The sequence below is a fragment of the Emys orbicularis genome, chromosome 14, assembly GCF_028017835.1.
Source record: "Emys orbicularis isolate rEmyOrb1 chromosome 14, rEmyOrb1.hap1, whole genome shotgun sequence".
Lineage (NCBI taxonomy): Eukaryota > Metazoa > Chordata > Testudines > Emydidae > Emys > Emys orbicularis.
Window position 1 is genome coordinate 3473852 of NC_088696.1, and position 27236 is coordinate 3501087.

General features: G+C 44.6%; 2 protein-coding genes across 2 annotated transcripts in view; one reads left to right on the forward strand and one right to left on the reverse strand.

Moving 5' to 3' along the window:
* Positions 1–452, reverse strand: part of SPIRE2 (spire type actin nucleation factor 2) — a 42799-nt gene extending 42347 nt beyond the window's left edge. The window contains exon 1 of the mRNA XM_065416643.1: positions 179–452. Within this exon, the coding sequence (XP_065272715.1) occupies positions 179–452 (274 nt within the window). The remainder of the gene's footprint in view (positions 1–178) is intronic.
* Positions 453–13705: 13253 nt separating this feature from the next.
* Positions 13706–27236, forward strand: part of FANCA (FA complementation group A) — a 58146-nt gene continuing 44615 nt past the window's right edge. The window contains 9 exon segments of the mRNA XM_065416356.1: positions 13706–13746; positions 13748–13842; positions 16328–16437; positions 18192–18264; positions 20082–20224; positions 21036–21131; positions 24105–24178; positions 25342–25454; positions 27119–27201. Coding sequence (XP_065272428.1) covers positions 13706–13746; positions 13748–13842; positions 16328–16437; positions 18192–18264; positions 20082–20224; positions 21036–21131; positions 24105–24178; positions 25342–25454; positions 27119–27201 — 828 coding nt within the window.

The following is a 27236-nucleotide window of genomic DNA, read 5'->3' on the forward strand; positions in this document are numbered from 1 at the left end:
TGGGGAGGGGCCCCCAGGCCCGGAGATTATCCTCAGCAGCCCCCACCCCCACCCCATGGCACTCGCCGGCCAAGCCCTTCTGCGCTCCGCTCCGCTCCGCACTTGGGGTGGAGGGAGTCCTGCGCCCCCCGCCCCGCCAGCCCGCAGCTGGTGCTGTGACCCCCCGCATGGCACTCACCGGCCGAGCCCTGCTCCCCCCGGGCGGTCACCGTCCCATCCTTGTGCAGCAGGATGTCCGCCGTGTCCCGGATCCGGCCCGCCGGCCCCGAGCGCCCCTCCGCGCCCGCCAGCCCCCGGCAGCACTGGTAGCACACGGCCCACGCCTGCTCCTCATTGATGGGCTGCTCGTAGGACTTCAGCACCTCCTCCAGGGACAGCTCCCAGGGGTCCTGGCCCTCCGGGACCCCCGCCCTCTGCTGGGGGGCTCCGCCGCTGCTGCTGGCCTTCGCCATGGCTGCTCCATTATCTGCTCGGGCAAGCCGGGCTGGTTTCCATAACAGCAGCGCTGGGCAGCCGGAGGAGGAGGGCTGAGCCCAGCTCGCCTCTGCTTTGTCATCCCTCCAGCCCAGCCCTGAAACCAGCCAGCGCTTTAGCCAGCCAGCGTGCGAACAAGGCAGCAGCCTATGGAAGCCCCAGGGAGAGGGCGGAGGGCGGAGAGAGCTCTGGCCGGCTCAGTGCACACAAAGGCGGCGCGCAGGGTGGAGACCAGAAGGGGGCAGAGAGGGAGCGGCCCGGGGCGAGGCCAGTTCAGCCAGAGGCGCACACAGAGCCTGGGGAATGGGGGGGGTATGAGCCTGGCAAGGCAGCCAGGCGTTCCCTAGCCCTGGGGAAAGGCAGCAGGTTGCAGGCGAGTTTAATACAGACACCTCCGTGCAGGAGAGAAAGCCGCAAGTTAAAGAGGCATGTGCCAAGCCCAGTGCCAGGCCTTTCCGAACACCTGAGCCAGCCCCCGGAGAGCGCCCACTGTGCACAGGACCAGTGTTCCTCTTGTGCGCACACGTGTAACAGCCACAGGGCAGCAGTTACCCCTGGAACCCCCGCCGGAGCTGGGCCGCAGAGCCACTACCCTCTCCTGCCAAGAGACTAGCTGAGTAAGTCGCCCACCCGCCGAGGGTATTTTTCGTTAAGAACCTCTTCACTCCTGCCTGCTGCCCACGAGCCTTGGCTCCCTCTAAGCCCCAGCTTTCTGCCTCCTCTCGCCCTCCCAACCATCCTGCTAACTCACACATTGGGGTCACCCTAGCTATGTCTACACTGCAATTAAAAACCCACTGGGCTGGAGCCTGGGCTCTAGGGCCCTGTGAGGTGGGAGGGTCCCAGTCCTCGGGCTACAGCCCGAGTCCAAAGGTCTACACCACAAGTGAACAGCCCCTTAGCCCAAGCCTCACAAGCCTGAGGCAGCTGGCACAGGCCAGCCACGGTGTCTAATTGCAGTGTAGACATACCCCTAAGACTAGTTTGTAAATTCCTCAGGGCAGGAACTGTCTCTTTTATGTTGGGCAGCTCCTCAGACACTTTGGGGCACTGTTAAAACAAATAAAACAATAATAATAATATAGGACTGACCTGCCCAAGGGCAGCAATTTAATCCCACCCTAGTTAATCCCTTTAAAGTATCCATGGACAGGCCCTGACATTCCTTGCAAAATCAAGACTATAGTCTCTAAACTGCTAAGAACAGATTTAAAACTTTTATTAAAGTTAATGTTTAAAATCAAATTTACACAAGTTAAGAAGGAAGGTACTGTACATCTGGGGTCAGGCTTGGGTTATGAGGGATTACAAGGTTCATAAGATATATACATAGTACCTAACCAGCATAGACCCAGATTGGGGTGCGGGAGTTTTTAAAACATCAGTGGATAAGTTATCTCAGGTACGCCACCCATAGAATGTATTTAGAATCCAAGTCAGTATTGGTGTAATGAATAAGTACAGGAGTAGGGTGCGTCCCTTGGTTCGTCAGCCTGCAGTAATTGTCCAAAGCACAGAGCTACATGACTCTAGCATTCAGGGCCAAGAAGTGCAGCAGAAGCCCAGACCCATATGCAGCTGGAACTGCAGGGGGAGGTTGGGAAGGCATGATATGAATCCCAAACTGGAATTTGGCTAGGACTTACTTGTAAGAGCACTGTAGGTTCTTCAGTGATCACAGGTCAGGACCTCTGTTTTGCTTTTCATCTAAAAGATAGTACCTTGATTTCCATAACCCCCTCTCCCCACAACCCTATACTGGGACATTGGTTTTTTAACCGGTGCAGAGGAAAAGATTAACTACTGAGTCACTAGCCCCACTTCCTGCAGTACTACACCCTCTACCACCAGGTTAGGGGTACTGAGTCAGTACTGACTTGCAGAGGGAAGCACCAACACTTCTTGTAGCTCTGGACTTACCCTGGAGTTCTCTCATCCAGGTAATGCCAAGGTCCAACCCTGCTTCTCTTAAGAAATCTGACGCGGCCACAGCCCAAGATGGTTTGGTTGCAGAAGACCAAATTCATGCAATGATTATGCTTCTACCATAATTTACTATTTAAAATTTCTTGTAATGGAGATTCCTACCGAACACTTTGCATCATGGGTACCAGTGTTATTGAGGGGACTTAGCTCCTACCCTCAGCTAGAGGGACACTGCTGTGACATAGGGCCCAGCACAGGAAATAAGGACTAGCAAACTGATGCTGACTGTGCCTGTGAGGTGTGTGTGCTCTTTGATGAGAATAACCTATACCTCACCTGCCCTTGCTGCTCCGAATCAGCATTGTTGATTGTGCAATCCCTTCTTCAGAGAAGAGGAGATGCTTCTGGAAACGCTGGTCCAGAAAGACCAAAGGGTGAGGTAGACTGGGTGAAACAAAGACCTTACAGCTATGAGACATCCATTTGTAAAGTGGAAAGAGAACTCAATCCCATGTCAGAACTACTACCCATGTAGATAAACTAGCTACTGATCCTGTATGCAGGCCAAGATTTCTAATGAATGAATGATGAGGGAGCAGGTACACAAACATTGCAAGGGACCTGAATATTGACTAGAGATGGTCTGGGGATATCAGCAACAAATACTTTTGGATAGTGTTTATAGCACAGAAACATCATTTTTATTTTGGTGAAGGAAGAGAATAGAGCAAGGTAGGAGAGAGGCTCCTGTTTGAGGAATCTTGCTGTCCACGCAAACTTACTTCGTAACACTGGAGTTCAGAAATGAGAAGAATATGAGATTATCCGTAGATTCAATTTATCCATGGGATTATTCAAATCTAAACACTAGCAATCAGGGCCTGAGGCATATTGTGGGCAGCCCAGGGAGAAACAAGAGCCATGAATCCCATCTGATTATTAACTGCCCCCAAAGAATGCCTTGGATCAAGGTCAGTTTAGTTTATTTCCCTCTCCCCAGCCCCAGTTAGTGCTTTTCCCCTCTGGTCTTTTTTCTGGTAACTGAATCCCTTTACACTGTTCTAACGAATGACTAAATGCCCAGCACAGCAGCTAAATCAAATTTGGCTTTGTGGGTGTGGGGGAACAGAAAATTTGTCACCATGTTTACATTCAAAATACCCACCCAAAGTTTCTGAGCTCAGTGGGGACTCTTTGTCCCCAAACAAAAGCAAACATCACTTTACACTTCTGCCACACCCTTGCCACTGAGCATATTAGTATTGTCTATTCTTTCCACAGGGCCATAAATGGGCATGGGGCTTTACAGACAAAAGACAACACAGTCAAATTCTGCTCTCGTTTACACCAGTTTGCATCCAGAGTATAATGGGGTTAATCTGGACTAATGTAAGTGGAAAGAGAATGTGGCTCAATGTCTCTGCCCCAAAGTTTACAACTTAAATTACAATCAGAAGTAAAGTAACAAGGGATCGTGACAAACACTGCAGTGGAGTAGGGAGAAGGGCACATGAGGCTACAGCAACAGAACCATGCATATTATCAGGCTGGTGAAGCACATATGATGAGGGTTATAGGCTCCCCCCCCTTACCTTGAGGTGAAGATTCAGGTTTCATAACCTTAAAGAAGGAGTGAGTTTAGGCTTGAATAGAGACTGGGAATGGCTGAGCCATTACACACATTGAATCTATTTCCCCATGTTAAGTATCCTCACACCTTCTTGTCAAACTGTCTGAAATGGGCCATCTTGATTATCACTACAAAAGGTTTTTTTCTCCTGCTGACAATAGCTCATCTTAATTAATTAGCCTCTTAGAGTTGGTTGGGCAACTCCCACCTTTTCATGTTCTCTGTATGTATATATATCTCCTCACTATATGTTCCATTCTATGCATCCGATGAAGTGGGCGGTAGCCCATGAAAGCTTATGCTCAAATAAATGTGTTAGTCTCTAAGGTGCCACAAGTACTCCTGTTCTTTTTGCAGATACAGACTAACACGGCTGCTACTCTGAAACCTGAGTTTAAAAAGAGAACCAAAGAAGAAAAGGAGACTGATTCCACCATGATTTCATCCAGCATACAGCTGCTCTCTCTCAGGTACTTATATGGCCCCTATTACTATGATATCCAAGCACCTCACAATCTTTAGTCTCACAGCACCCTTGCAATATTGGGATGATATTTACCTCCATATTACAGATGGAAACCAAGACTCAGAGAGGCTAGTGACCTGCCCAAGGTCACCCAGGAAGTCTATGGCAGAGCAGGCAGTTGAATGCTGGTCTCCCAAGTCTTAGGCAAGTTCCCTTCTACTGGACCATCCAGCTCCAATCACCTCTCCGGGGTGATATTTAAAGAACAAGAAATAATTTTAGATCAGCTACCTGCTACATGCAAGAATGAACTCCATATTTACTGCACCAGAGAGAGCCAGTGTGAACCCAAATGCCTGCTTATCCGTTCCTGCACTGCTCTGACAGCCCAAAGACGTTCGTTAAACTCAGTGGACCAAATTCAGCCTTAGTGTAGTGGGGAGCAATTCCATCTAGAGCTGCATCTGCTTACAACAGGACTGGATTTGGCCCACTGAATGGAGGATTAATTGGGCATACTGGTCACTCAGCAGGATGGCTGCCAGAGGCTTCTCAGGACCAAAATGCAAAATGATACAGGGCAGCACAGGGATCTGTACAAGCAACATTTTGTAGGAAGAGTTTCCATTTTGCTCTAATTTGCCAGCTTCCCCCGGAGCTGGTGCCTTCAGTACAGAATATAGTTCAGCCTTTTCCTTCCTCCCTCCCTCTGTTTTCTAAAGATGGGGCTGAGTTTAGATCTCTGATTTTGGTTATTATAATAATTGTTAATTACTTTATAGCACCTGCAAATGTGCTAGCTGCTTCTAAAAAAAAGGTCCCTACTCTGAAGAGCATGCAGTCTTATTGCTGGACTGGAGTGATTAGAGACAATAAAGCATACACCTAGGTGAAAGGGGAAGGTGTATAAGAGAGCATGGGTGAAGGAGAGATGAGTATTTGATTACTCACTTTTGGCAGTCAAGCCTCTTGGTAGCTCCACTTTGTAGCATAAAAAGCGTTGCTGCAGACGTGGGTCTTTAGGATTTACTAGAGCAATGCACTGATGAAGAGGTGGTGAACAGATTTGAGAAGGGTGTTCCAAGCAGAAGGGGCCAGGTGGGAAATGGCACAGAGAAATTTGTGAGGGAGGGAGATGAAAGGGGGATTGAGGCTGGCATCCATGATGGAATGGGGCATGTGCTCTGGGAGACATGAAAGGAGCCCAGATCAGAGCCACAAGCAGAGACTGCATGGGGCAGGGACTTGAAAGCATGAGTTTGAATTTGATGCACAGTGTAACGAAGAGCCAGAAAAGCGACTCGAAAGGAGGAGGGAGGCAAACATAATTGAAATGATGGGTAAGAAAGCTGCTGGATGGACTGGAGCAGGGCAAGGCGAGCATCAACAAAACCCTACCAGAGGCGAGGCCAGCTCAGCACACACAGAAGTAATAATGAGACCATCCCCAACAGGTGTTTGTCTAACCTGTTCTTAAAAGCCCCCAATGAGGGCGATTCCACAACCTCCTTAGGCAATTTATTCCAGTGCTTAACCACCCTGACAGCTTAGAAGTTTGTCCTAATGTCCAACCTGAGCCACCCTTGCTGCAATTTAAGCCCATTGCTTCTTGTACTGTCCTCAGTCCTATCCATCCCATCATAGACAGGGGTCAGCTGTGAAGCTCAGATCTGGATCCTGGCCGCTCCATAGATGAATCATGTTTAACCTGTAAATAACTTTCTTGATGGGTTGTCTCAGAAATGACCTTAGAAGGTGAACTCTGAGCATGTTGCCCTTTGCAGAACAGACGGGAATGTGAATGAGGGAAGAGTTGAAGGCTGCAGGCATTTCCTGCTTTCAGTTTTGTTCTCACACTCGCCTGCCAGTGCCCTCCAGAAATAGCCCGTAAGGCACCATCAGAACTATGTGGCAGGAAAAGGATGGGGACTCCACAAGGAGACACTCTCACACCAAACCCCACAGAATTAATAGCAAGATCTTTAATTACAATGGGGTAATACCATGATTAAGACACAATCAAGATATAACTAAATCCCCCCTCTTGATATCCTAACAAATAATTCAAGGTGTATATATGTGGGTAGGCAGATTCTAAAGCAAAAATAAAAGGAAAAAGGAGAGATGAGGAAAAAGTCAAAGTGCTATGTAGGTGTGAAGTATTATTATCATGCCACATCGCCTTCCATCTCAGGATCTCAAAGCATTGTACAGACATTACATTCATGCTCACAGCACCCCCGTGAGGTAGGTACATCGTATTCTAGTCATTTTACAAATTGAGAAACTATGGAACTGAAAGGTTATATAGTTTACAGAAAGACTGTAGCAGCCATGAATAGAACCCAGGAGTCCTGACTCCCATTCAGTCCCAGCTGTCACCATTAGACAAAAGTAGTTTTGCAAGAAGTTGAATGCTTTGTATATTGTTTATTTTAAAAGAAATTAATGAAATAAGGGTGGGGGAGGAGGGATAGCTCAGTGGTTTGAGCATTGGCCTGCTAAACCCAGGGTTGTGAGTTCAATCCTTGAGGGGGCCACTTAGGGATCTGGGGCAAAATCAGTACTTGGTCCTGCTAGTGAAGGCAGGGGCTGGACTCAATGACCTTTCAAGGTCCCTTCCAGTTCTAGGAGATAGGATATCTCCATTCATTATAAATTATTATTATTGTTATAAATTATGAATATCTTCATGCACAGGTTATTCCTAAGAACCACACTAAATCAAGATGCTCACATAAAGGGACTCTTTCTGGTTAAAATTCATATATTCGGATAGCCTTACCAGTGTTACTAATACACCTGAGACCATTAAAACGGAAAATATTTTACAAATCTGATTGACTTTTCATTTCTGCTGCTTGTTTAGTTTTGCACTTAATTGAATTTGACAAAGAAACTAGACTACAGGAGTCAATTTTTCTTTCCTTTAGTTTCACTCTGATTCCCTTGCATTAGTGTTCACCTGCAGACATGGCAAGGCAAGTTATTCCTTTAAAATCAAACTACTTCCATTTTCAGTTAAAAGAAAAACCATGACAACACTGTAGCAAAGCAATGGATGCCATTACAGTACCATATAAACATACCCACCCAGGGAGGCAGACCTAGGACACAGGTCACTAACACTGGAGTTAAGTGAAATCTCCCTGAGTGGATAAGAATAATAGCTTCCTTATTCTCTCTATGGGCCATAGAGAGCAACACAAGATCATGCTCAGTCGCACTCCTATACTAACGACGTCTCTATAGCCAGACTTTGCAATATTGGGCCCTAATCAACCAATCTGACCAAGTCCCTTCAACTAGGACGTTTGTTTCCATCGTCATGTGTCAGTTAAGATGTTTTTGCTGCACCTGCAGTACACACACACACCTGATAGAAGAGGACAAGTAGGCTTCCTAAATGATTGTCTCTCATGTAAGTGAGGTAGGACGTAAAACGTGTGCATCACAGCACAGAGGGCCAGACAGTGTGTTCTGCAGCCCATAAGGTGCAGCAGTGTTTCATAAGGGCTGAGGTGTAAATGACTAAACAAGGTACAAGGCAGGGCAAAATCAGGTCCAGAGTATATCACTCTGCAATAGACTCAAGGAATTGTTACCATTAGAGCTTTGTTGTCCTCCTTTTCTATAGGGGCAGGACACATGGTACAGGCTTAGGGCTGGAGTCTCCTTTCACACCAGCATTACATCGGTGTAACTCCATTGACTTCTGTGCTCCTGATTTGCACTGGTCTAAGTGAAAAGAGAATCAGGCCTCACTGCCCACACGTAGAAAAGCTGGTTTCTAAATTCCCACCGATGATAATAAAATGATTTAAGAGTCACACTGACTGAGGCAAATTTCATATGGGGGTGAAAAGCCAAGATATTTAATTTGCAGAACATAAAAAAAGAAGTCCCATTTCCTTTCTAGATTCCTTTTCATTAATATTTTAATTAAAACCCATCCTCTGAACAGATTGCATTAACTCAGGGTGCCTTGCAAATAGTGCACCAGATTAAATATAGGCAGCAGTGCTAATTGCAACCTAGTAAGCCAGTGAGGCTGTGGAAACCTGTTAGTAATATTAAAAATAGAGAAATCTATTCTTAGAGTGACAGCATGAGGGGAAATGGCTTCAACCTATGAAGTATAAAAGTAGTACAAATGTTAGGCACTTACACTGGCAACCAGCTAAATGTAGGCTATTGGTGCAGCGATATCTGCCATAGAATCATAAACATTAAACATGGAAATGACCCCTTAGGTCCCAGGCAATCCAGCCTCCTGTCCTGGCCAATGCAGAACTGTTCCCTACAGTATATTTTCCAGTGATTTCTCCAGTCTAGTTTTAAAAGTCTCTGCCACTTCCCTAGGGAAACTATTCCATAATCATAGGAGAAAATCCTGCCCCCTCCACCATAGCTGTGTAGATGGTCCCAGATGCAGCACAAATCTGTGGCCAGCGGGTGGAGACAGAATTTGGGGACGTTCCACAAGGGGTCTGCAATCACTGTGCATGCTCCCTGCCTGTCCCCATGCAGCATGGTTCAAGGGATGGGGTAGAGATACACAGAGAGGTTAGCAATTGCCCCAGCAGAACTGGGACCGAGGAACAGCAGAGAACTGTGGCCTGGGGAAGGTTCCTTTTCTCCCAAACTTCTACGGAGGGACCCTGTATCAAATGCAGCTACTCAGGTTTTGCATTAATGTAGCCATTAATGAGCTCACAGACAGGATGATTTTCCCTGATATTCAGCCTAAATTATCCTTCCCTTAATTTAATCTCATACACCTTGCTTTATCTCTTTGTACCGTGCTAAAGAATTCCTTCCCTCCCTTCATATTTACATCTTTCAAATAGTTGTAGGCAGTTATATCCTACCTTAGCTACTGTCACTTAGCCAATCTATGCAAATATAAATATTTGATTCTGTCTGCATAAATCAATCCTGCCCATCCCTCGATCATTTCTTTTGTTCTCTCTAATTTTCCTCCAGTTTTTTCTACATTTTTCTTGTAGTGACCCCTGAATTTGACTCAATATTCCACTTGCCATCTCACCACAGTCATACAGAGAGGGTTCCATGTTGTAATGTCTTTGTAGAGGTAGTCCAAAATTGCACCAGCCTTGTTTGCTGCCATATCATATTGCAAACTGAGCTCCAGTTTGCGCCCCACTGCAACCCCAGCTCTCTCTCAGAGATTACTCTTTTCCTGGTTTACTTTAAAAACCCCTCTTCATTATTTGTAAAACATTTTTAGAACGTGCAGATGAAATATCTTTCTTTGAAGACCTCCGTCTGCCTTTAGCAAACGCAGCATTTTGCTCTTTTTCTAGCAGTGTTTTTTATTTACCTATCTGCAGATGCACCATCATCAGAGTTCCCGGTACCTGCACAGCACTGAGAACAGTGCTGATTAGTTAGCTGCCGTTGCTGAATCAGCAGAGGGTGCACACACCCACTGTGTTCTCATGTGTCTCACCAAAAATAGTGGCTTTTACAAATATTTCTTGGTAATGGAGTGTTGGATTTAAAAAACAACCCAAACCTGACTCAATAAATGACTTTAACCAGCCACCCGGAGGCCACAATTTTACAGTTACACGCAGGCGGACCTGTGCCTTGAACAGAGCCCAATTAAGTCAACAGGGCTCCATGCAGGCCCCAAGACATACTTATTGCACGTCTCTGATCCAATGTTCAGGAAACAAGAATGGCAGCATTAGCAGTAAAGCTCATCAGTTATTTAATGCTTTAAATTCCCACTCAATCCTACCCCTGTTTGAAACTGACTCACTTAAGGGCATGTGAATTTAGGTGGCCTGACAGGATTATGCTGAGACACATATAAAGCTTAGTCAACATAGCTCAGCTAATGCACCTCGGACCAGCACTCCTCACTATGCCAGTCTTGGCTACCCATGCAGCCCTGCTAAGACACTTCCACCCTGGCCTATGGCACCCCCTGCTGTTGCAATCTGGAGCCACTTCTGAATAAAAAATACCAGTTGCCCCAGGTCAAGGTGTTTTTGTGATTGTGTACAAAATGCTGAGGCCAAACTTATTTTCACTTTTTAACTCAGGCTTCCTGAATTGAAAATCTAGTCAGCTATTCCTCCGCCTCACTGCACATGCCCCCAATCCTGAACTCTCAGGCCTGGTCTACACTACGACTTTAATTCGGATTTAGCTGCCTTAATTCGAATTAACGCTTGACCCGTCCACACAACGAAGCCATTTAATTCGAATTAAAGAGCCCTTTAATTCGATTTCTGTACTCCTCCTCGACGAGAGGAGTAGCGTCAAAATCGGTATTGTTAATCCGAATTAAGGTTAGTGTGGCCGCAATTCGATGTTATTGGCCTCCAGGAGCTATCCCACAGTGCACCATTGTGACCGCTCTGGACAGCAATCTGAACTCGCATGCACTGGCCAGGTGGACAGGAAAAGCCCCGGGAACATTTGAATTTCATTTCCTGTTTGCACAGCGTGGAGAGCACAGGTGACCACAGAGAGCTCATCAGCACAGGTAACCATGCAGGCTGATAATCGAAAAAGAGCACCAGCATGGACCGTACGGGAGGTACTGGATCTGATCGCTATATGGGGAGAGGATTCAGTGCTAGCAGAACTGCGTTCGAAAAGACGAAATGCCAAAACTTTTGAAAAAATCTCCAAGGGCATGATGGAGAGAGGCCACAATAGGGACTCAGATCAGTGCCGCGTGAAAGTCAAGGAGCTCAGACAAGCCTATCAAAAAGCAAAGGAGGCAAACGGTCGCTCCGGGTCAGAGCCGCGGACATGCCGCTTCTACGCCGAGCTAAATGCATTTCTAGGGGGGGCCGCCACCACTACCCCACCTCTGACTGTGGATTCCGAGCTGGGGATAATCTCATCAGGTACACCTGATGATTCCGTGGAAGGGGAAGAGGAGGAGGAGGAGGAGGACGAGCTGGCAGAGAGCACCCAGCTCTCCGTTCTCCCCAACAGCCAGGAACTGTTTCTCACCCTGACTGAAGTACCCTCCCAAGCCTCCCAAGCCAGTAGCCAAGACCATGACCCCATGGAAGGGACCTCAGGTGAGTTTACCTTTTAAAATAGAAAACATGGTTTATAAGCAAGCAGACTCTCCTGCTGAAGAACACTCTCCATCCTTGTATACTGTGTTACACGGAAACATGGAGTTCTACAAACTTGAGGCCTTCGTCAGTGAGCTGAGCCCAACAAACTCATTTCACTTTCAACTCCAGACTGAACCTCACCACAGTCTCAGGGAGGTTATTATTTTAAACAACTCAATCCCCAGCTAACCAGCTTCAGAGTCTAAATGGACCAGTATGGCACTCACAAGGATGATGAACATTTAGACAGGCATTCTGGACATTATAATCTAGTTCTTTCCTACCAGGCCCATAGACAACAGAGTAACTGCACAGTGTTATAACTTATCAAGCATCTTCAGCATACATGGTGGTGTAGAAAACGTAGAGGAAGACTCTCCAAGGAGTTTACTTACATTCCAGATATTAAACCATGAGCCTTGTCTTCAAATTGAGCAGGATCATAAAAGGTTTTCTCCTGCACACAGCACTCTTAAGGATTGCTGAGTAAGATGCTAGGGAAACAACAAGAAGAATAAAATGCCTCACAATCAATTCCTAACAGGCCATTTTCTCAATCCGTTTCTGTAAAAAGAAAAAAGGTTGTTGCTACATGTTAAATATCTCATGAATGTTAATTTACTTGGTATTTACTGCACTTGTGCTGCTGAGTGAATTATTACACCTCACGCTGTATGTCCCTCTGTGGGATTGTATTGCTAACAGACACTTAACACAAACAAACAAAAAAACCCACTTTCAAATGGGATTTCTCCTGACCCCTGAAATGAAATTTCTAGAAGCTTTCTGTTCCCAGAAAACCAAAGCACTGTGTAGTGGCAACCTTATCACCTCCTGACTGGGGAACTGAAGTGTTTGAGTCCTAGAATATAAGATTTTATTTCAAGAAGATGCAGGCTCCAGATTGTACCAGGGTAGAGACAGGTGGTGGGGCAAGCTCTGTGTAGCTTCAAAGCCTGTTTCTTTCACCAACGTCACCCACCTTGTCTCTCTTTCTAGGACCAACATGGCTACATCACCACTGAATCTCTATCGTGATTCAGTAAGAGAGCTACAATGAAACTATAATCTCTGCAGTTTCTGTGTCAAGTCAGGTACAATACAATAAATTCTGATGACCTGATTACCTGAGTAGTCTCACTGGCTTCAGACCCACAGAGCCAACCTGGGAAAATAAAACTAATCTCTGCCCAGAATATATTTATAAAGTAAAAGCAAAAAAACCCAAACAAAACTCCCAATTGCAGCTAGCCTGTAGGCTCGAACAGAAGCCTCAACTTTTAGGCTGGAAGAAGCTGCTGACTAACCCCAGCACAAGTGTGGCATTTTCTTTCCTAGTGTATCTGTAGGCTAAATTCAATTTTCTCTTGACTGCATCTAGTCATGATGCCTTTGATAGGCAGATAATGCATAGTAGCCCCACTGACCTTACTGTCAGGCAGGCTCCCAATACCTAGCATGAATTCCCTTCTTCCTAGCTGGAGGCCATTGCTCTTCTTCCCCCAGCTGTCCAGCATAAATAATTCTGCTGCTTCCCTTCAGATGTTCTTTTCTCTAAAGCGTGTTCCTAGAGGCTGTCTGCACTCCCAAAGAATTCCCACTGAGGATCCCACCACAGGAGCCCAAGTAGAGATGAAACTCCAGTAGCTTCCAGCACTTTCCCCACCTTGTTAATTAAACCTGATGCTTTTAACCATCCTGCTAACCTGCATGTGCTTTGCCACTGGCTGCACTCGCAGCTAAGCTGTGTTTGGGGCTAGTTCAGATGTGCCAGGGGTAGTTTTCCTAGCAGAGCCCACTCACATCCCCATCTTCAGACAGTTGCTAACACCTTACACCCAATCTCCTTTGTTTAGCCAAGCTACACCGGGCCCTGTGGGCCTGGTTCCTAAACTCCAACCCCACCACAAACGAGGAGTCTCTTCAAAAATGGCTGGAGTGCGGAGAAAGGATACCCAGGCTGTTGCCACTACCAAGATGGCGAACTCCATGTCAATTACTGCCTCTACCAAAATGGCGGCCACGAAAAGTCAGTAGGCGGGGTCAGACGGAGCCCTTTAGCCAATGTCTGGTGACGACTTCTGGGCGCCGTAGCCAATGGGAGCGCAGGGCGGGCTGGTCGGTTGCACAGTGGCGGTAAAGTGAGGAGAAGGCGGTTGCGGCGCTCGGCCTAGCGGGGATGGCCGTCAGCCCGAGCGGGCGGAGGGGGAGCCGGGCTCTCTCCGAGCTGCTGGGTAGGTGACCGCCAGGGGCCGTCAACGCACACGGGCTGCCCCGGTCGGCTCTGGCGGCGCCTCTCCCTGGCGGAGCGGGCGCCCGAGCCGGTGGCCCGCGGCAGCAGCTGCAGCCCCGCTCTGCAAAGCGCCGGCTCCCGAGGTGACCGCCCCCGGGGATGTGGGCGCGAATCGCTCAGCTCACACCCGGTTCCCGCGAGCAGTGGGGGTGTGGGCCCCCCCGCGTGCTGCAAGCTCCGCAGGGCACAAGAGCGGGGTGCGCCTCTCCCCTCACAGCGGGGGGCGGTGCCACATTCCTACCTAGGGGGGTGATGCAGGTCCAAAGCCCGCACCCTGCGGGGCCCCCCCGCCCCGCGCCCCTAGCTCGCGTCATGTGCTGCAAGAGCAACCGGGTGACGTGAAGCCGATTTGTGTCCCCTACGGTGGCTTTACCAGACTTGAAACCAAAGCTAGGTGAAAAGAACAGGAGTCCTTGTGGCACCTTAGAGACTAACACATTTATTAGAGCATAAGCTTTCGTGGGCTACAGCCCACTTCTTCGGATGCATATAGAGTGGAACATATATTGAGGAGATATATATACACACATACAGAGAGCATGAACGGGTGGGAGTTGTCTTACCAACTCTGAGAGGCCAATTAAGTAAGAGGGGGAAAAAAAATCTTTTGAAGTGATAATCAAGATAGCCCAGTACAGACAGTTTGATAAGAAGTGTGAGAATACTTACAAGGGGAGATAGATTCAATGTTTGTAATGGCTCAGCCATTCCCAGTCCTTATTCAATCCTAAATTGATTGTATCTAGTTTGCATATCAATTCCAGCTCGGCAGTCTCTCGTTGGAGTCTGTTTTACAACAGAAAAGCTTCAAAAACAGCCACCCGCAGGTCTGTCATTGAATGGCCAGACAGGTTAAAGTGTTCTCCCACTGGTTTTTGAGTATTATGATTCCTGATGTCAGATTTGTGTCCATTTATTCTTTTACGTAGAGACTGTCCGGTTTGGCCAATGTACATGGCAGAGGGCATTGCTGGCACATATCACATTGGTAGATGTGCAGGTGAATGAGCCCCTGATGGTATGGCTGATGTGATTAGGTCCTATGATGATGTCATTTGAATAGATATGTGGACAGAGTTGGCATCAGGCTTTGTTGCAAGGATAGGTTCCTGGGTCAGTGTTTTTGTTCAGTGATGTGTGGTTGCTGGTGAGTATTTGCTTCAGGTTGGGGGGTTGTCTGTAAGCGAGGACAGGTCTGTCTCCCAAGATCTGTGAGAGTGAGGGATCATCTTTCAGGATAGGTTGTAGATCTTTGATGATGCGCTGGAGAGGTTTTAGTTGGGGGCTGAAGGTGACAGCTAGTGGTATTCTGTTATTTTCTTTGTTGGGCCTGTCTTGTAGGAGGTGACTTCTGGGTACTCGTCTGGCTCTGTCAATCTGTTTTTTCACTTCAGCAGGTGGGTATTGTAGTTTTAAGAATGCTTGATACAGATCTTGTAGGTGCTTGTCTCTGTCTGAGGGATTGGAGCAAATGCGGTTATGTCTTAGGGCTTGGCTGTAGACAATGGATCGTGTGGTGTGTCCTGGATGGAAGCTGGAGGCATGTAGGTAAGTATAGCGGTCAGTAGGTTTCCGGTATAGGGTGGTATTTATGTGACCATCGCTTATTAGCACAGTAGTGTCCAGGAAATGGACCGCTTGTGTGGATTGATCTAGGCTGAGGTTGATGGTGGGATGGAAATTATTGAAATCATGGTGGAATTCCTCAAGGGCTTCTTTTCCATGGGTCCAGATGATGAAGATGTCAAGCTAGGTGGATGATGTTCCTCCTCCCATGTCCTCTGTGTTTGGAGATAACGCTGACTCTCCCTGCCTCTTAGATGTTGGTCACTTAGCTCCATCCTGTCTGAACTCTTTATCCCCCCTTACCTTGACTGTTACACCTCCCTCTTTTGTGGTCTTTGCCAGCCCCAGTTCCCCAGACTGTGCAGGATGCTGCTGCCCCCTTCTTCACACGTACCAAGCAGTGTAACCACATCACGCTCCCCTCTTTCAAACATCTGTCCTGGTTGTTGATTCATTTTGAGATTCAATTCAAAGTAACCCTAAAACTGTTAATTTCAGCCTTGCTATAGTTAGTGCAAATGGTGTTTTTGCAGCATGTGGAACAGCCTGTCTCATTTAAAAATAATCATCTTGTATTCCTTGTCTTTGTCTCTGTTTTGGCACAATTGGCAGTTTCTGTATAAAGTGATCTGGTCTGGATGAAGGAGAAGCCTTGGGGATCAGAAGGCAGACTTTGGCACAGCTGTGTGCAGCATTAGCCCACACTATGTCTGGCTCTTGCCAATGTCAAGCATTCCTTTTCATGAGCACAACATTCATGCAGTTCAAACAGCAGAAAACAGGCCATTCATGCAGTTCAAACAGCAGAAAACAGGCCATTAAGTAAACCTTGAACTTAAATTTTTAAAAAAATTTCTTAGCAGGAAGAGTCAAGAAACAGAAATGCACATTTGAAAGTGGACAGGAGCTTCAGAAAGCAGCTGTTCACCTTCTGAGTTGCCATCAGAACTTGAATGACCTCTTGCTGGAGGTAAGACAGCTGGCAGTTTTGAACTTACCAGTCATATCCTGGGTTTCCCTAGAATCCTGCTGAAGTTTGGTCTCCATACAAGTCTTTCTGATATAGGTCTAAGGTGCATGTCGTATAAGCAGAATATCTTCAGTAAGTGAACAGGTGGGAAACAGGTGTAAAAGAAAACTCAAAGACAAGTGGTTTTCCTTTTAGAAATGAGATTTACATTCATCTTACTTTATTACTGTGGCCTAAAAATGGGGTTAGGGTTATATATAGCTAATTCAGATTTGAAATATGGTGGTAAATTACCATTCTCTTTGCTGGGATCAGAACTGGCTTTGTCTATTGCAGAGGTTCCCAAACTTTTTTCCTGAGCCCCTCCTTTGGAGATTCGTGTCCCATGTATGCTCAACTCTTTCTAAGAAGTGTGGTGGGAGGAGGGGTGCTTGGTACCTTTGGGGGAGGAGTGTTCTGTCCTCATGTGGAGGGAGGGGGTACTCACCAGGTTGCAGTTGAAGAAGACTTCTCGCCCTGCAGCGGTTGGGCAGTCTCAGCTGCTGGGACCCAGCTTCCTGCTTGTCTGGCTCCCATCCTGTTCAGAATAAACAAACAAGGCCATGTTGAAGAGACGGGGTCAGCAGGGGAGCCAAAGGCTGCACTCTGAGTACTGGGCCATGTACTGACACAGCCCCCTTCTGATCCTGGCCCTTGAGCATGGCACAGTCCACTTCCCTTGCACAGGCTCCCTCTGGGAGAGGAAGTGGATATGCCCAGGGGCTGCGCTGAAGGGCCAGGGTCAGGAGGGGGCTCTGTCCAGCAGGGGGTCAGTCATCCCAGGGTGCAGCCTTTGGCTCCCTCCTTGCAGAGTCCCTGCTGGCCTATCTGGCAGAGGAGGGTAACTGCCCGTTGGTGGCTGCTGTGGCAGTGAGGGACCAAGACAGGTAGGGAGCCTGGTCCCAGTAGTCAAGACCGCCTATACAGAGCCCAATCTACTTCCACTACCAGACAGAGCCCCATCCTGACCCTGGTCTTTTAGTGTGGCTCGTTACTGATAATTCATCACTCCCTCCCCACCCCCAAGGGGGCACGCCCCACACTTGGAAAGCCTCTGGTCTATAGTGAACAGAGTCAAAAGTTATTGGAGATTATCAGCTTTCTCTTAATAGCCACCCATGATTCCATAATGTGACTGTCTTTATACATGCGTGTGAGATATATACATGGACATCATGCCAAGTTTCTGACTCCTTGTGCATTATCTTGCACTTTCAGGCTGGAGAAAGCATTTGCTTTTGAGGACTTTTATAGGCACACTAGGTACTTCCTATAATTTTTTCTCTGGGATCTTTTTTTTCCCTAAGGAATACTGTAGAATAATACCTTTTAAAAGGAAATGACTTTTTCTAGTTCCTAACATTTTTTGTCATGTTTTACCAAATATATATGGCATAGTGGAAGGAGCTAGGACTAGGACTCCGGAAACTTGGGTTCTAGTCCTGCTCTGCCATGTACCTATTGGGTGACCTTGGGCAAGTTACTTTGCTGCCTCAGTTTCACCATCTGTAAAATGGGGATACTGACCTCTGTAAAGTGCTTTGAGATCTACAGATGAAAAGTAGTATATAAGAGCTAGGTTGTATTATTTAATATTAGTTTTATTTCAGTTGCTTCAGGTTTCTAGAATGCTGCAGATGGAACATGCCATATAAAGGTAATATATTTATATACATGTACACACAGAGATTTAAAATACTTTATTTTGTTTCTAGGTGGAGAGTTCCAGTAAATCAACTGAACAGAGTGGTCCAGAGCCTCAAAATGCTTTTTCAGAATCATTTGTAGGTGAGCGTGAGTGGGGAAGTATCTGTCCAAGAGAGAGATGGAAATTAAGTTTGCCTGACACACTGAATTTCTACTTGTCATATGCCCTTAATTTCTTGTTCTCTCTATCAGTCTGCTAGTTTGTTCTCTGAAATAGATATATAGTTGCAAGTATATACTGAGCACAGTGGTTCTCTTTTGGGTAGAATGAGGACAGCAGCGAGCCACGTTTCCTATTGCTGGCCTAGCTTGTAAAATCTTACAGGATAACTTTTGAACACTACATCTAAAATTTCCAAAATTTCAGGGAATGTTCTAGGCATCAAGGGTAGAAACCTATTGATTTTGGTGAAAATGGGACAGTCAGAACGGAGAAACAAATGAGGGATACATGCGTATGCATCATGATATGATTTTGAATTATGTGATCACTGTCACAGTTCAAGGGCAACTGCACCAGTATTCCTCCTCCTTGGCCTTCCAAAGACACCCACTCCTCAGGGCATAGTTTTGAAAGGCTGGGTTTTGCATAACCAGAGTTGGGGAATTTACATTCACCTCCCCCTACATATTCCCAAGGAAAACTACTTAACACTTCTTGTTCCAGGAGTCTATTCTTGTCTGACACATTGTTCAATCGAGTCCCTTGAACCCCCAGGCCTCACATCTGCCACATTTCCCCCCTCAAGAGGTTACACAATCCTGTCCCACAATACATAAACAATTTATTTAATACACTGGACCCAAAAGATACTTAAACTTAATTCAATAAGATCTCCCAAGGATAATGCAGGAAACTGACGTATTTGTCACATACTATTTTTTCCACAGATCCCCTGCCTTATTCAGTGCACAGGATGGATGGTGCTCAGTTAATGAGCAGCTATTAAATATTTTGTTTTACCCTCATTGTTCAATGTATGGTCGTAGGCCTTATTTACTGCATACTATTCAAATCCTGCTGTGAGGATAGAATTACTAGCCTCAAGGGCTTTTTCTCTGGCACTCATCACTATAGTATCTGAGTGCTTCACAAACAACTAGTTATTTTTCACAATACCCCTGTGAAATAAGTATTATCCCATTTTACAGATGGGGAGCTAAGGCAGAGAGAGATTAAGATCAAAAGTATGAACTAATTTTGGGTGCCCAAATTTGAGAAACAGTGACTTTTCAGAGTTCTTAGCATTATTTTGCACTTTATGTATTCAAGCACCTCTCCCATTGCCTTCATTTCCAATTGAGTGTGCTCGGCACTTCTGAATATCAGGTCCCAGATCTCAAAGTGGGCACCCAGGAAATGAGGTACACACAACTAGTGACCACCTCTGAAAATCTGATTTAAGGAGCCCCCCAGAGGTCCAGTCTCAAAGTGGTTGAATCCTATGATTCCATCCTTGAAAGATATGAAGAAAGTCAGGCCTGTCAGTGGAGGGGTCCACTTGAGGGACAAAAACTGTTCTAGAGTATGGCTTGCCCTGTAACTCTGACAGTAGCCTTTCTTAAGTCTGTCAGATACTGACAGGTAAAGTCCCCTGGCTTCTGAATATTTTGGTTATTTTCAAAGTTTGTCTCTCTGAGGGACAAACGAGCTCTAATACTGTTAGTCAGCAAGCACTTGACAAACAAGAGATGATCACAACACCCTTTTGAGGTAGATGTTATTCTGTCCATTTTGTGGATGGGGGAAAATGAGGCAGGGAGGGAGATCAAGAGATTTACCCAAAGCCATAGATGGAGAGACAGTTAGCCAGGATTAAAACTCGGGAGTTGTTGGTTCCCAGTCTAGTGCTCAGCCCACAATCCTCTCACACTGTTAACTTTGCTTTGTGTTCTAGTCTCCATTCTGCAGGAGCAGGCCTCAAGGCTGGGAGTACCAATAGGAATCTTGTCATCCAAAACTGCGGCTACAAACATTGACCAGATTTGCAAAACTTCCAGGGAGTCCAACCAAGCTGCACTGTTGAACTTGGAGCAGAGAGTAAGAGGAAAATCTTTTCTCTTATGCTCACAAAGATGAACATTGGGAGGGAAAAGGCATTAATGGTTATTTTTGTTTTTACACTTTGAGCCCACTCTGTCTGGCCTCCATAAATATATATGTAGTCCCCAAAAGTTTAAAAAAAAAAATACAAAACCAGTAATGGAACTAGATAGCTGATGGTTCATATCTGTATGTTGTAACATCCTTAGAAATGGAGCATTCTTTTCCTAAACATGAAAGCTACTGAATTGACAGCCCTGGAAATGATATCCTCTGTTTATCCACAGAGATAGTACAGTGTGAGTAGTGGCTGAACAAGCTTCTTGTATATGACTTTTCTTTAGTATGTCCCAGTCCTTCCCAAGAGGGTTCATTTTATTGTCTATTGTTTAATTTTTAGCATCCTGCTTGCAGTTGTAGCTAATTATTGTGTTGATTTGTGTGTGTGGACACCAGAAGCTGTACTGAGACTATCAACTCACTTCACCAAGGCCACTGAACAGTCATCAGGTCCTGGTGGTATAGGGGTGACTCTCGCTTCTGATGCTTGAGTTCATAAATTCACATCGCTGCCCTGCCATCACTGGGTGAACAAAAATAGTTGAAAAGCTGCCATGTGACAGTGATTTCAGTCACTGCTGACGTGGGGTGCATTTGAACTCATAATCCAAAGGTGAAAGGTTCAGTGTCTCCTCACCACTCAATCCCCTGAGCCATTCAGTCACTAAAATGTAACAAATAAGGAAAAACAGGAAAATATTTTTATAATTACATGTAATATTTACAGAGGGGACTTTTTCCATTCCAGAAGAAATTGTCTTGTTTGCTTCAAACTGTCAAGGATTTGTTGGTGCACAATGCCTTCTGTCGTTTGCTCTTCTGTCAAGAACTTTGGAAAATGCAGGTAAGACCTCTGAAGAGAAATGCTGGTCCTGCACACTGTAGGGACAGAACATTTAGATTATTTGGGTGGAACCCAGTAGTGCATATTAAACTCTCTTGTTATGTATCCCCTGAAAGTGAGGGGTAACTCTAAAATAGACTGTAGAAATCTAGTAATCTGATTTCCTCCTCCCAGTACTGTTAATGGCCTATAGCAGCATGCTCAGGAGCTTATTGGTCCTACTTTTTGAAGGATGGTGGCCATCTTGAATTCCCCTGGGAGTCACCATGGCCTTTTTTTTTTTTTTTTTTTTTTTTTAAAGCATAATTCTGTCTTAAGGGGATGGAGCATTGATTTTCCATTAAAAATATTTTAAAACTAAAATCTATTAAAGCTATGTGAATTAATCTAAAAGGGCCGTACATACTGGGGAAGGAAGCCAATAAGGATACCCTTCCTCCCCAAATATTAATGGCTGTTTGATAGTGCCTGCAACAGGTGAACAGGAGATGGCTTGCAAGGTAGGACAGTACTTTAAAAAACGATGAGCATTTCTGGTGGGGGAGGACAAACATTAGTAGACTTCCTGGTAACGAGTTTAACTAAAAGCAATAGAAAATTCTTGGTCATGTATGTTATATTCTTAATAATGAGTCTTCCTGGGTGTTTGAAAGCACTTTACTTTCATTCTGCTTCACAGTGCCTCTGAAGCATGCTGATACCTGGAATAGTAAATGCTCCTTTTCATATGCTATTGATTGTTTAATAACTATTTGCATTATAGCTAGTGTGTTATGTAGTTTCCATTTTTTTAAGACTCCTGACTGGCTTCTGCATTCAACTCTTGCCATGAGGAAAAGGAGCATTAGCATTTAGCATTGGCTGACTGGCTTTTGGCATCAAAGAGTGGTAGTGATTGTAAGCTACTACCTGTCATTCTGCTTTTTATGTGACTGCTAGTGTTTGTGAAAAATGCTAGATTGACAGCACTGGAGACAGATCTATTTTTCTACCAAAAATGTGCAACACAGACAGCAGCTCTGCAAGTTTCAATCCTTCTCTGTAGGGAAGGGTAATTTACTCTTAATGTCTGTCTACCTTTGGGTTTTATATTGTTACTAGGGCTCTCAAGCGATTAAAAAAATTAATCGCGATTAATCGCTCGATTAAACAATAATAGAATACCATTTAAATATTTTTGGATGTTTTCTACATTTTCAAATATATTGATTTCAATTACAATACAGAATACAAAGTGTACAGTGCTCACTTTATATTTATTTTTGATTACAAGTATTTGCACTGTAAAAAAACAAAAGAAATAGTATTTTTCAGTTCACCTAATACAAAGTACTGTAGTGCAATCTCTTGATCATGAAAGTTGAACTTACAAATGTAGAATTATGTAAAAAGAAAAAAAAACGCATTCAAAAATAAAACAATCTAAAATTTTAGAGCCTGCAAGTCTACTCAGTCCTACTTCTTGTTCAGCCGATCGCTCAGACAAACAAGTTTGTTTACATTTGCAGGAGATAATGCTGCCCGCTTCTTGTTTACAATGTCACCTGAAAGCGAGAACAGGCATTCTCATGGCACTGTTGTAGCCAGCATCACAAGATATTTACGTGCCAGATGCGCTAAAGATTGATATGTCCCTTCATGCTTCAACCACCATTCCAGGGGACACGCGTCCATGCTGATGAGGGGTTCTGCTCAATAACCATCCAAAACAGCTTTCTTTTTTGGTGGTTTGGGTTCTGTAGTTTCCGCATCAGACTGTTGCTCTTTTAAGACTTCTGAGAGCATGCTCCACACCTCATGCCTCTCAGATTTTGGAAGGCACTTCAGATTCTTAAAACTTGGGTCAAGTGCTGTAGCTATTTTTAGAAATCTAACATCTTCTTTGCATTTTGTCAGATTTGCAGTAAAAGTGTTCTTAAAATGAACAAGATATTCTGAGTCATCAGCTGAGACTGCTATAACATGAAATATATGGCAGAATGCGGGTAAAACAGAGCAGGGGACATACAGTTCTCCCCCAAGGAGGTCAATTACAAATTTAATTAACTTATTTTTTTTAACGAGCGTCGTCAGCATGGAAGCATGTCCTCTGGAATGGTGGCCGAAGCATGACGGGGCATACAAATGTTTTTAGCATACCTGGCATGTAAATACCTTGCAATGCCAGCTACAAAAGTGCCATGAAAATGCCTGTTCTCGCTTTCTGGTAACATTGTAAATAAGAAGAGGGCAGCATTATCTCCTGTAAATGTAAATAAACTTGTTTGTTTTAGCGCTTGGCTGAATAAGAAGTAGGACTGAGTGGACTTGTAGGCTCTGAAGTTTTACATTGTTTTGTTTTTGAGTGCAGTTATGTAACAAAAATTCTACATTTGTAAGTTGCACTTGCACGACAGAGTGCACTATAGTACCTGTATGAGGTGAATTGAAAAATACTATTTATTTTGTTTATAATTTTTACAGTGCAAATATTTATAATCAAAAATAATATACACTTTGATTTAAATTATAACACAGAATACAATATATATGAAAATGTAGAAAAACATCCAAAATATTTAATAAATTTCAATTGGTATTCTATTGTTTAACAGTTCAATTAAAACTGTGATTAATTTTTGAGTTAATTCATGAGTTAACTGCGATTAATTGACAGCCCTGGTTATTGCCAATCCATTGAGGTGTCCATTACCTCTTTAGAAGACATTTAATCAGGATTATTCCAGGGACGTAAAGTGACCTGAATTATTTATCGTTTTTTAATAAACATTTCAAAAGCAGGTAGGAGAGAATAGGTCTATGGTAACTTTTTTTATTGGTATTTTATATATTACTGTTGTAATGATGAGCTCAGCTTTTTCATACCCTTAATTTGACAAACCGTTTTTAATTTTCTCTTAATGTTTGCCACTGGAAAGTTTGCTATTGTAAATGTTACCCACTGTCATCTGACTGTAGCATTATTCCTCTTAGAATCCTCCCGTGTTGGAAGTTGTGTGGCACCTGCACAGAGGCAACATTGTTAGCTTGGGAGAGCTGCTGGAGAGGTAAGCAGAGGTTTATACATTTGCAGATGTCTTTATTCTCTCAAAACATATAAAAACCTTATCTGGGATTAGTTGTTAGTGTCTTGGCCTAAAATTTGCTTCAGAAGTTCTTATTTGGCCATTAAAAAGTAAAATTGGTCTAGAACAGGGATCTTACTGAGCGCAAGCTGTGCACTTCTGTCTTTACAAGGCAGAGTATTACAACAGAGTTATACCTTAGAGAATAAATTTACCTCTACGCTATAAATTGATATAGGACAGAAACCTTGATGATAGGCTGAAGTTAGAAATTAAGATATACTGGAATGATTGTGCTTTCTGATAGACTTTCCATAGGTCCCATTTTAGGAATCATGTGGCAAAAACTTTGTCATCCTGAGAATTTACAGATTCAGTTCCTGTAGCAGTCATGTGATTGAAACCCTGCACAGCATTGTGCCACAGTGTTCTAATAAGTAAAAGCAAACAATCCTTCAGATGATTCTCTTATGGTATGTGAGGAGGTTGGAGATTTCTTGGCTCCCCTGATAATGATATTGCTTTATTTGTCTGTTACTGATACTGGGTGGGATAATTGCATGCATTGCCTATTTTAATTACACCTCTACCCCGATATAACATGACCCGATATAACATGAATTCAGATAGAACGCAGTAAAGCAGCGCTCCGGGGGGGCGGGGCTGCGCACTCCGGCGGATCAAAGCAAGTTCGATATAACGCGGTTTCACCTATAATGCAGTAAGATTTTTTTGGCTCCCAAGGACAGCGTTATATCGGGGTAGAGGTGTAGTTGAACTTTGAAAAACCAACCATGTGACCTGAAGAAACCATCCACAGGATGTTAGGTAGCTCCTTCGAGACTAAAGAGAGCTTTTTTCTTACAGTTCTTTATGGATATATTTTTATGGTGGAAATAAAGAATTAATTTAACATGAGATTTCAAGATCAGTTCTCTTTCTGTGGGCACATCCATTCTGAAATATTTTATAAAGGAAATAGAGCTTTTAGATGGCACAGCTTTAAGAAATAAATACCAGACACAGAGTCAAGGTGTGGAGGCATCTGTCCTCTCCTGAATGTGAATGAATGTTAGTTGGAGGAAAAACAAATATCACAATAAACAGAGTGAAACAAATCAAACCTGCTTTTGTTGTCTTCTCAGCAATTCAGACACCCCTGCTGTGGTGAAGTGGCTATGCAGCAGCCTTTGTCTGCTGTGTAAACAGACAGACAATTCTTCCCTAGACATGGAGCTTTCTGGGCACATGCTCTCAGGTAACACTTTGAGTTTAGGCATTTAACACATTGTGGTCTAAAGTACTTAAGCTTTAGAATGGGGTCGGCAACGTTTGGCACACGGCTCGCCAGGGTAAGCACCCTGGCGGGCCGGGCCAGTTTATTTACCTGCTGACGCGGCAGGTTCGGCCGATCGCGGCCCCCACTGGCCGCGGTTCGCCGTCCCGGGCCAATGGGGGTGGCGGGAAGCCGCGGCCAGCACATGCCTCACCCGTGCTGCTTCCCGCCGCCCCCATTGGCCCGGGACGGCGAACCGCGGCCAGTGGGGGCCGCGATCGGCCAAACCTGCCGCGTCAGCAGGTAAATAAACTGGCCCGGCCCGCCAGGGTGCTTACCCTGGCGAGCCGCGTGCCAAATGTTGCCGACCCCTGCTTTAGAATCTACAACAGACAACATTCAACTCAGAACTTTAGGTGTATGTAAACACAGTCTTCAGCTTGTATTCCTTTATCTGTTTTGATGAAGAGGGCTACATTTCTATACTGTTAAGGGAATTTAAGAAAGTGAATTCTTTGACTGTTAACCTGAAACCATAATTTTCTCTTTCTTTATTCCTTCATAACTTTGTTTTAATAATTAAGAGACTGTCCATTCCAGTACTGGCCATGATATCATTAGAGTTGTGGTGGCTAAAATCTCCTGTTCCTCTTTCTCCTATCCTGTCCCCACTATTCCATTCGTCTTTCATCGCTTCTAGCATGTAGCTTTGCAAGTAAACATTTTATATTCTGTTACATTACGTTAGTGGCCTGAAGTTCATTTTTTTGACCAGCAATGGGCGCTAGTGGTGGTGTGTGTCACCAGCACTCATTTCCTGCATCCTGATCATGTCACCTCCATAGAGTATCCATCATCCGTTTGGCTATTTTAAAAACAAAACAAAACACCCTAATACTAACCAGGATTCCATTTTATGTTTTCTTCTCTGCCCACCTTTTTGTCTAATTTTTGTGCTTCTCTCCTGATTCAGAAAAAGCCAATAGCTTGGTCATTTGACTGAGGAGTACCAGTCAGATCTTTTGACCAGTGCACTTGGTCAGGTACTGCCAGGCAAACTGAGTTATTTGGTTGAAATTTCAGCATTTTCATTGTTCAAATACATGCATTCTTGAAAATTCAACATTCAGTCTGAGATTTTTGTCTGCACTGAGTGAATCTCTTCTAATAGTGGTGTGGGTTAATCCTTTTCCACAGATCTCCTCGGGCACAGTGGGATTTCTCTTCTGAAGAGGCTTACCTGGAGTGTAAAACTCCGAAGAGCCAAATAGCTCTTCGTGCATTTGAATTTGTAGCATAAGGAAAAGATAATAAATCACTTTGTTACACATCTTATGCAAAATAATTTTACAAACAACATATTGGCATTCTGTTGTATTGATTGCATGTGAGTCAGTGAACTGCCTGATCTATCTAAGTTCTTATATGGCCACTATCGCTACCTCTGTGATGTCTGATGCCTTTGGTCATTCTGTATATGAAATAATTTTACCTCTAAGGAGATAGTGAGGTTGCCCAACACTAGGCTAACTTTGCTGTGTAACAAATGAAACTTTACCAGTAGTAGCCCTTCTGGGAGACTGGATGTGTTCTTTCATTGTAGGTAGAAGAGAATGCTGAAACAGTTGTTCGTTCTTAATTTGCAGACTTTGCGATCATGTTTCTTCAGAATGGATTTCAGCAAACTTCAGATCTGGGAAAGAAAGTGGAATTCCGGAAAATCCCCCATGTAAGGGCAAAATGCTACTATTTATACTTTTTTTT